This window comes from Vigna unguiculata, chromosome 4, assembly GCF_037176805.1.
Source record: "Vigna unguiculata cultivar grain cowpea cultivar isolate G323 ecotype 2 chromosome 4, ASM3717680v1, whole genome shotgun sequence".
Taxonomy (NCBI): domain Eukaryota; kingdom Viridiplantae; phylum Streptophyta; class Magnoliopsida; order Fabales; family Fabaceae; genus Vigna; species Vigna unguiculata.
The window spans coordinates 466,741-475,820 of record NC_140795.1 but is presented as its reverse complement, the minus strand read 5'-3'; the positions used below and the strand labels follow the sequence as shown (position 1 = coordinate 475,820).

General features: G+C 37.5%; 1 protein-coding gene across 1 annotated transcript; it reads left to right on the top strand.

Moving 5' to 3' along the window:
- Window positions 1-238: 238 nt before the first annotated feature.
- Window positions 239-6,290, top strand: LOC114181650 (auxin response factor 19-like). The gene is made up of 14 exons (XM_028068157.2): window positions 239-595; window positions 713-822; window positions 905-1,003; window positions 1,076-1,132; window positions 1,220-1,375; window positions 1,452-1,536; window positions 1,626-1,716; window positions 1,852-2,016; window positions 2,186-2,308; window positions 2,627-2,702; window positions 2,833-2,971; window positions 3,188-5,046; window positions 5,173-5,363; window positions 5,575-6,290. The coding sequence occupies exons 1-14, from the start codon at window positions 523-525 to the stop codon at window positions 5,708-5,710; spliced, it is 3,360 nt and encodes a 1,119-aa protein (XP_027923958.1). The 5' UTR covers window positions 239-522; the 3' UTR covers window positions 5,711-6,290.
- The last annotated feature ends 2,790 nt before the right edge of the window (window positions 6,291-9,080 follow it).

Sequence of the window (9,080 nt, the reverse complement as noted above, 5' to 3'; positions counted from 1 at the left end):
TTAGGCGAGTTAAAGATATTTGTATTTTTGTTAAATTATGATTTTTGTACTGTTGTTATTCTTTTAATGATGATATTAATGATGATATTAATGAGTTATTAATGGCATTAATGATAAGGTTAATTTGAGGAAATGAAAAAAGAAAAATAGTGAAAATAAATATGAAGGGTGGAGAGTGAGTTGTAATTATTAGTATGATGGTTGAGTAAGAAAAGAAAGGGAAGTCAACTGAAGTTAAGTGGAGGAAAGAGAAATAGAAAGAGAAAGACTAATGGGGTGTTCCATAGGTCAGCCATTTGGGATTGCAGAAAACAAAACACAAATAAAGAGAAAGCAAGGAAAAGAGTGTGCTTATGTTTCTGTCTGGGCATTGTAGGGAAACTTTGGGGGCAACCCAACCAAACTCACAATCTCTCTCTCACACACACTCATCGCTTTCGCAATCCAACATTCTTCTCTTCCATTCTCTTCCACCCATGAATTGCTATTGATACATACAAATTCATTCAACAAGGATTTCCGATGAAGACGCATCCACCACCGCAGCCCGACGGTGGCTCCGCCGCTCCCAATCCCAATCCCAATCCTTCCCAAGGTTTCTCTCTCTTACTCTCTCTCTGTCTATTTCTGCAACAAAACGAGACAAAACAGAACAACTCTGCTATCTGTTGTTACTTTGATTTCTTCCTGATAATGAAAAGTTTGGTTGCAGAGAAGAAGAGCATAAACCCGGAGCTGTGGCAAGCTTGTGCAGGGCCTTTGGTTAATCTTCCTCCCTCTGCCACACACGTCATCTACTTCCCTCAGGGTCACAGCGAACAGGTACACCTAACCCTATCCTTCTCTCTCTCTCTCTCTCTCTGTTTCTAGACCTTCGTTGTTCCTAATTCTTATCTTTCTTCAGGTTGCTGCATCTCTCAAGAAAGATGTCGACGCTCAAATTCCCAACTATCCCAATCTCCCTTCCAAGTTACTCTGTCTCCTTCACAGTCTCACTCTGCATGTATGTTCCTCTCTTTCTCTTTCCCTTTTTTTTTTCGCTTTCCCCCTCTCTCATTAATTTCTCCATTTTCAGGCTGATCCCGAAACAGATGAAGTATACGCTCAGATGACGCTTCAACCAGTCCCTTCTGTAATCATTTACTGCTCCCACTCGCTCACTCTTTGCATCTCCTCTTTTTTTTTTTCACACTGTCCTAATCATCTCTTCGCATTGCAGTTCGATAAGGATGCTCTGTTGAGATCAGATCTTGCTCTCAAGTCCACCAAGCCACAACCCGACTTCTTCTGTAAACAGCTCACCGCAAGTGATACCAGCACTCACGGAGGTTTCTCAGTGCCCCGTCGTGCCGCCGAGAAGATTTTCCCTCATCTTGTACGTTTTCCAAACTCTCCATCTCAACTTCTTCACCACCCTTTCTTTCATCTCATTCCATTCCCATTTCCTGTAGGATTACTCTATGCAACCTCCTGCTCAAGAACTCGTCGCCAGGGATTTGCACGACAATGTTTGGACATTCCGCCACATATACCGTGGTATGCATGTCTCACAATCCACTCGCTTATCCACTCATTTATGTATTCATTTCTCACATAAATCTCATCTCATGATGCTCTTTCGCTAGGACAACCAAAACGGCACTTGCTTACCACTGGGTGGAGTCTATTTGTCAGCGGAAAGAGGCTTTTTGCCGGGGACTCTGTTTTGTTTATAAGGTCGGGGTTGTAAATTCACGCCTCTTCCACATTTCAATTTTTCTCTGCAAATATGTTGAAGCTTTTATACGCTTTTGAGCAATCAATTTATTATTTTCACTATGTCTCATCATTTTTAGTGTTTCTGTCTCGCAGAGATGAAAAGCAGCAGCTTCTTTTGGGTATCAGACGAGCTAACAGGCAACCCGCCAATATATCTTCGTCAGTACTATCCAGTGACAGTATGCACATTGGAATTCTTGCTGCAGCGGCTCATGCAGCCGCAAACAATAGTCCCTTCACCGTCTTTTATAATCCTAGGTCCTGCATTTTTCACATCCTTTGTTTTCGTTTCACTGTATTTATATCGATGCATAATTTCTTTGATTTTCACTTTCCTTACTTGTCTGTCCAATCAGATTTCGAAGTTTTTTGAGTCCCATAGTCTCAATTGTAAAGTTTTGAACTTCTGTGTTTCTTTTGCTTGCAGGGCTAGTCCCTCAGAATTTGTTATTCCTTTGGCCAAGTACTACAAGTCGGTGTACAGTCACCAACCGTCACTTGGCATGCGTTTTCGAATGATGTTTGAAACTGAAGACTCGGGAACGAGAAGGTACGTCATTTTAATCGAGTCCATGTATAGAAAGCGTTTACAGTAAATGTGTAAATAAATGATTAAATTGAAAGTAATATCTTCATGAAGTAAACATCGAAACGTGGGTGGTCAAATATCATGATTGAGAGATGTAATTAGTTTTGTCTTGAATTTAGTTTGTGCTTGAATCACTGTTTATTTATTTCTCAATCCAGATTAATTAGAATTGGCAACTTATGTAGCACTGAAGCAGGAGATACTCTGCTGAAAATGGATATTATACTTAGAAATGGTTGACAATAAAACGTTCAATTAATCAATTCAATGGTATTGCAGGTATATGGGTACAATTACAGGTATCAGTGATCTGGATCCTGTGCGATGGAAAAACTCTCAATGGAGAAATTTGCAGGTACCATTACCAACATCCTTTAACATTTCATGAATCTAATTTCACCCAGGAGATTTATGTTTTCGTATTGTCTTTCTTTTCTTTAATCTGTGTAAGTAATGGTTGTTTAGTTTTACATATCATTCATCAGGTTGGTTGGGATGAGTCAACTGCTGGAGAAAAGCGTAGCAGGGTCTCTATCTGGGAAATCGAACCAGTAACTGCTCCATTTTTCCTCTGCCCGCCTCCATTCTTTAGATCCAAGAGGCCAAGACAACCTGGAATGCCGGGTAAATAGTTATACTTTATACTTTTTAGATGCAAAATGATATGTATAGGTTCCTCTAAACCACATCGTCAAGATTCATATTGATTATTAATTCTTGAGCTTCTTTGTTTCCTGGGGGACCTTTCACATCAACAAATTTCTGAAGGGAGGAAAATTGAATTTGGTTTGATGATTGGAAATATATAGTTCATTCGGATACTTTTGTTTACTTTTGCAGATGATGACTTATCTGATTTTGATAACATTTTCAAGAGGACAATGCCTTGGCTTGGTGATGATATGTGCATGAAGGATGCCCAAGGTCTCCCTGGCCTGAGCTTAGCTCAGTGGATGAACGTGCAGCAAAATCCTACACTGGCTAGCTCGTTGCAGCCAAATTTTGCACCTTCCTTACCGGGATCTATTTTGCAAAATATTCCTGGGGCTGATATATCTCGGCAGCTGGGATTTTCCGCTCCGCAAATTTCTCAGTCAAACAATGTAGCCTTCAATACTCACAGACTACTTCAGACTGCTCAACAGCTGGATCAACTTCAGAAGCTACCATCTACATCTAGCACATTAGGAGCAGTCCTGCCACCACAGCAACAGTTGGGTGATATCACTCAACAATCAAGGCAGAACTTGGCAAATCAAACTATACCACAGAGTCAAGTTCAAGCCCAGCTCTTGCATCCCCAAAACATTGTCCAAACCAACAATATTCTTCAGCAGCAGCAACCATCCATTCAAAACCATCAAATGCATAGAAGCCTCTCTCAAAATCCATCACAGCAGCAGACGATTATAAGTCAGGGTCAACAACAAAATTTGATCCAGTCCCCTATCCCTGATCATGTTCAACAATTACAGATGTCTGACAATCAGATTCAGTTGCACTTGTTACAGAAGCTTCAACAACAAAAACAAACGCACTTGGTACAGCAAACAGTGTTGCAGCAGCCTACTCAGCTTACTCAAATCCAGGATCAGCAGAGACAGATTTTAGATAAAACACATAACTTGTCTAGAGCACTAACACCTGGTCAAGTTCTAGAAATTCCTCCTATGCTTCAAAATTCACTGCCTGAGGCTAATTCTATTTCTAATCAGATCACAAAGGCTAATTTCCAGAACAGTATTCAATTCCCTCAGCAGCCCAAGCTTCAACAGCAGCAACCTGGCTTGCTGTCTGAAGTGTCTGGCCACATGGGACTTCTTCCTACCCCTACTACAAATAACCAACTTTCTGCTGCTGGTAGTAGTATACTGAATGGAGCAACTGGGGCAGGGCAATCTGTAATTACTGATGATATTCCATCTTGCTCCACCTCACCTTCTGCAAATAACTGTGCCAGTGCACTTCCGCCATTGATAAATTCTCGACTGCAGAGAAACACAATAGTAGGGGATGACATGGCTCAGTCTGCTTCAACAATCTTGAGTTCAAGTGCGTTAGAAACTATGTCATCAAATGCAAACTTGTTGAAAGATTTACAATCGAAGTCTGATGTTAAACCTTCTCTGAATATTTCGAAAAGTCAAAATCAAGGGCATTTTGGCCTTCAGTCATACTTGAATGGTAGTGCTGTCCATACTGATTGTTTGGACACATCATCTTCTACAACATCAGTTTGCCTTTCTCAGAGTGACGCACATATGCATCAGAATAATAATCCATTAGCTTACAATCCACATTCTATGTTGTTCAGAGACAATAGTCAAGATGGGGAAGTTCAGGCAGATGCTAGGGGCAATATTCCATATGCCAACAACATTGATAGCCAAATGGGAATGCCACTGAATCCAGATTCCCTTTTAACCAAGGGCACATTGGGGTTGGGGAAGGATTTGTCTAATAACTTCTCTTCAGAAGCCCTACTTGGTAATTATGAAAATAACAGAGATGCTCAGCAGGAACTTTCATCTTCAATGGTTTCGCAGTCATTTGGAGTCCCTGATATGGCCTTCAATTCAATTGATTCCACAATAGATGATAGTAGCTTTTTGAACAGGGGTACATGGGCTCCACCACCAGCACCGCCTCCACCACCTCTGCCACCAGCACAGTTTCAGCGGATGAGGACATATACCAAGGTTTATTTTTTGTTTTTATGGTTATTTTAATAATACAGTTTCAGCAGATGAGGATATATATCTTGACGATATGCGTGTATGCTTTTCAGTTATTCTAAATTACCTTTTTTCTTTTGGCCCTTTCAGGTATATAAACGTGGAGCTGTGGGAAGGTCCATAGACATAACTAGGTATTCAGGTTATGAAGAGCTTAAACAGGATCTAGCTCGCAGATTTGGAATAGAGGGACAGCTGGAGGATCGGCAAAGGATAGGTTGGAAACTTGTCTATGTAGATCACGAGAGTGATGTTCTACTGGTGGGAGATGACCCTTGGGAGTAAGTCCAACTGTTTCCCTTTTCTCATTGGTTTGTCTTTTTGCATGTGCATAGTCCTGCTGGCTGGCAAGCCATAATGTTCCGTAGCTTTCGTTGACCTTGGTAGCCGAAAGAATTGGATCAATATGTTTAAATTTAGACAAAATCGTAAAACCTTGAATTTTTGTGATGGCAAGATTTGGTATCTTATTGTTTGTGATGGGTATTTCAGGGAGTTTGTGAACTGTGTCCGCTGTATTAAAATACTTTCTCCTCAAGAAGTGCAACAGATGAGCTTGGATGGAGATTTTGGCAATGGCGGCCTTCCAAATCAAGCGTGTAGCAGCTCTGACGGTGGGAATACCTAAACGAGAGTCCAATAATACACTAACAATTCTTGCATAGTGGTAACTTAGATTATTTCTGGAGATACATTATGATCCTACATAGGTCTTCGAAGCGATCTTTGCAGTTTGAAGCAGAAGTTCCGGCTCTGTTCTGGACGTGCAAAATGCCGCTAGTGCTACAAATTCAATTAAGTTATTAAGGGCATAGAAAGATGCGTTGTTGTAATACTAAAAAAATTATTATTGTTGGCAAATTCTCTGTACTGTAGAAAGAAAGGTTTGATATTACGCAATGCTTTTGAATGTACAAAGTTGAAGGTTTATTGGCCCTCTAGGAGGAATTGCTTTGTAAACGCTAGGCAGCTAGATTTTGAGGAAGCTCTCATGATCTTCCATCCTTGCAGGCACTTTAGTTCTCTGCCAAGAGGGACTGTGAAGTAGAGAAACTTCAAATGTTGTAAGGTCAAGTGAATACTGTTGCTTTGTTTGATTGAAGCGTAAGGACTAAAAATGGTGGAGAGTATTTCGACTGTAAAGTAGTTCAATCAATGACAATTGTTTAGGTTTTATTTTTAACTGAATAAATGGTGAATTTTGTTTATCTGAAAATTGTATAATGTGTTTGACCCTAGTGTCCCTTGGTTTGTCTGAGGGGAGCAGAGGAATTTGGCATTTGCAAATCGCAGTGCAGCTTTTGCAGTTTAGAGACAGAGACATGACATACACATGGCGGTGGGGCTCTCGGTGCAACCTGTGAAGGTGACAAAATCTGGGTCATTCCCCAAAGGGGTGATGACATCAATCTTTTCACTTATCATCATCAAATTGATTTCCCTTATTTTCTCTATTTTTCACTTTTTATTATCATCGCAAATAATAAGTAACACATATGTATTCAAATTTTAACTTTAATATAAAAATATTTTTATAAAAAATAATTAATTTAATCTAAAATAACTAGTATTGTTATACTTTAAAAAGTTGTCTAAATACATCTTGTGTTGTTAACACCATTGTCCCTTTATGTTGGGGATACATTAAGAATTATAATTACAAAAAATATACTAATGGTTTAAATTTATTTTGAATTTTATTTCCAAGATAAATGATGACGAATTTCGCGATTTTGAATGCGTCTAACGTAATCTTGTATTATCATATCAAATTCTGAAATCATTTCGATTAATCATAAGAAATTATCATTACTACTTTGATAAATATTTTCATTTGAATGTCGAAAGGCCAAATTCTTTTCATTTTACTATTACATATATTGGAACAAAAACTTGCATCCAACGTTCTTTTCTTTCATTTTTTTCCCAAACTTTTATCAGTTGTTTGATTTTTGTCCCCACATTTCATTCCAAATATTCATGGAACTACTTTCAAGCAATAAGTTTATGGAAAATTATCTTTCGACAAACTTTTTTTAACAAACTTTTGACAAAGTTTCTATAAATAGAATTAAATAGATTAATTTTTTTATTTTTTAATTAAAATAAATTAATAATTGTAATACTTTTTTTACTTAAAAAGGTAATTTGTCAAAAATTTGTCAAATTTTTTTGTTAAACTATCATCTTCCTAAGTTTATGCCTTTTTCTTTTGTTAAATTTTCTCATTTCAACTAACTCATTAGACCTCAATCATTAGTAGTGGAAATTTGAACCTTATTTATTTGAGCAGTTACTACTTTCCTTTTGTCAACGTTTAACTACTTTCTTATTATGACAAAACGTATAACAAATCTAGTTTTTATATTATTAAAAATGTAAAGTGTTTAATTTCTGCGTACTTTGTAAAAAATTACATTACTAAAATTATAATTAATACAGATTTTAAATTTATTGTAACAATAATCGTCAAACTTGTGGTTGAAAGTATAAAAGTGATATGGTATTATTCACTTGTTAAAAAAACCCAATAAATACAGCCGTTGAAATGAAATAGAAAAAATCTAATGAAATTGAAAGACATATTTGGTGAGTTTGGCATACAGTGTGGATGAAGAAGATAAATCCAAAAAATATGGAAGAGAATGCAGAGTTGAAAAAGACAGGTGCATCACTGGGGAATATACTTGTAATGTTTATAATATTCCATCGATTTTCGTGGCAGGGTGAGGGACTGTCAAGCTTAGCTTGAAAGACATTTATTGAGGTTGATGGTGCTGATTCTTAATTTCATCTTTGAATCACACAGACACAGTAATAGCAGTTTGCATCTGATTCATTATAATGTTGTGTAAGTTTGTTGGTTCATGCTGCAAGAATAGGCACAGACACAGTAGATGAGGTGGATCTGAGGGCATTATTGTGATGTTCGTAGTTTCTAATGTGATCCTCACGACATTGTGCACTGCAAAACGCTTTCTCGCCTCTGCATTAAGACATTTAATTATTAGTATCTTATCCACTGTTACAAACAAAAACAAAAGTCTAATTAATAAAGAAAGTAAAGGGTATTATTAGAACCTGTAAATGAAGATGTCGACCCCATGAAGATGTTTGTGGCAAAGGTTGCAGGAGTTGAGAAAATAAGGAGTTCCAGTGTTGAGAGGGGAAGCATGGAAAAGGCCATAGCTTCTGCTTCCTCGAAAGTTTGCAGCAGCTTTAGCAGAGGAAACAACATCAGTGGAGTTGTTGATGTTGCTCACACTCATGGCTGCCACTATTCCAAGCCCAACAACCCCTCTCTCTAAAACCATTCTATTCCTGTTCCTTTTGCTGGAATTAGAATTACACTTCTCCATTCTTCTCTCTTTCTTCTGGAGTCTCTCAAAAAGAAACAGCAAAGTGGTGAGAGTGCAGGAATCAATAGCTTCACAAAAATCTAACTCACATGCACGCATTGCCACAATTTGGGAATCGGAATATTAATGTTATATTATTGTTTTATGCATAAATTTGTAATTTTCCTATTTTTCTTTTGAATTATAAAACTTTTTTGTGAAATTGAACAGATGGTACGTGTCTTTATCCCAGCTCTACGTATTTCAAAAAAATATCAAACCTATCCCCTGAAACATGCTAATCAATCCATTAAGACACGATATTTCTAAAAAAAAAACTTGTGTTTTTCACGCCACCTCAAGACAATCTATTTTCCGATAAATACACAAAAACAAAATATAATGATAATACTACTTATTTAATCTTTTTCATTTACACTAATAAATCAAATTTAGCCTCGTCTATAGAGAAGAAAAAGTAATTGGCAATTTTAACTGGATTTGTCGTTAAATGTTGAAGAGGGCAGTTAATCGAGTAGAATCTCTTTAGCAAGTGAGATAGGTTCCTAACTTTATTTAATTGTATTTTACAACTAAGTATAATTTTTGTAACCTAGATTAGAGTACTATAGCGTTTGCATGTAAAGCGAAGAACCGAAT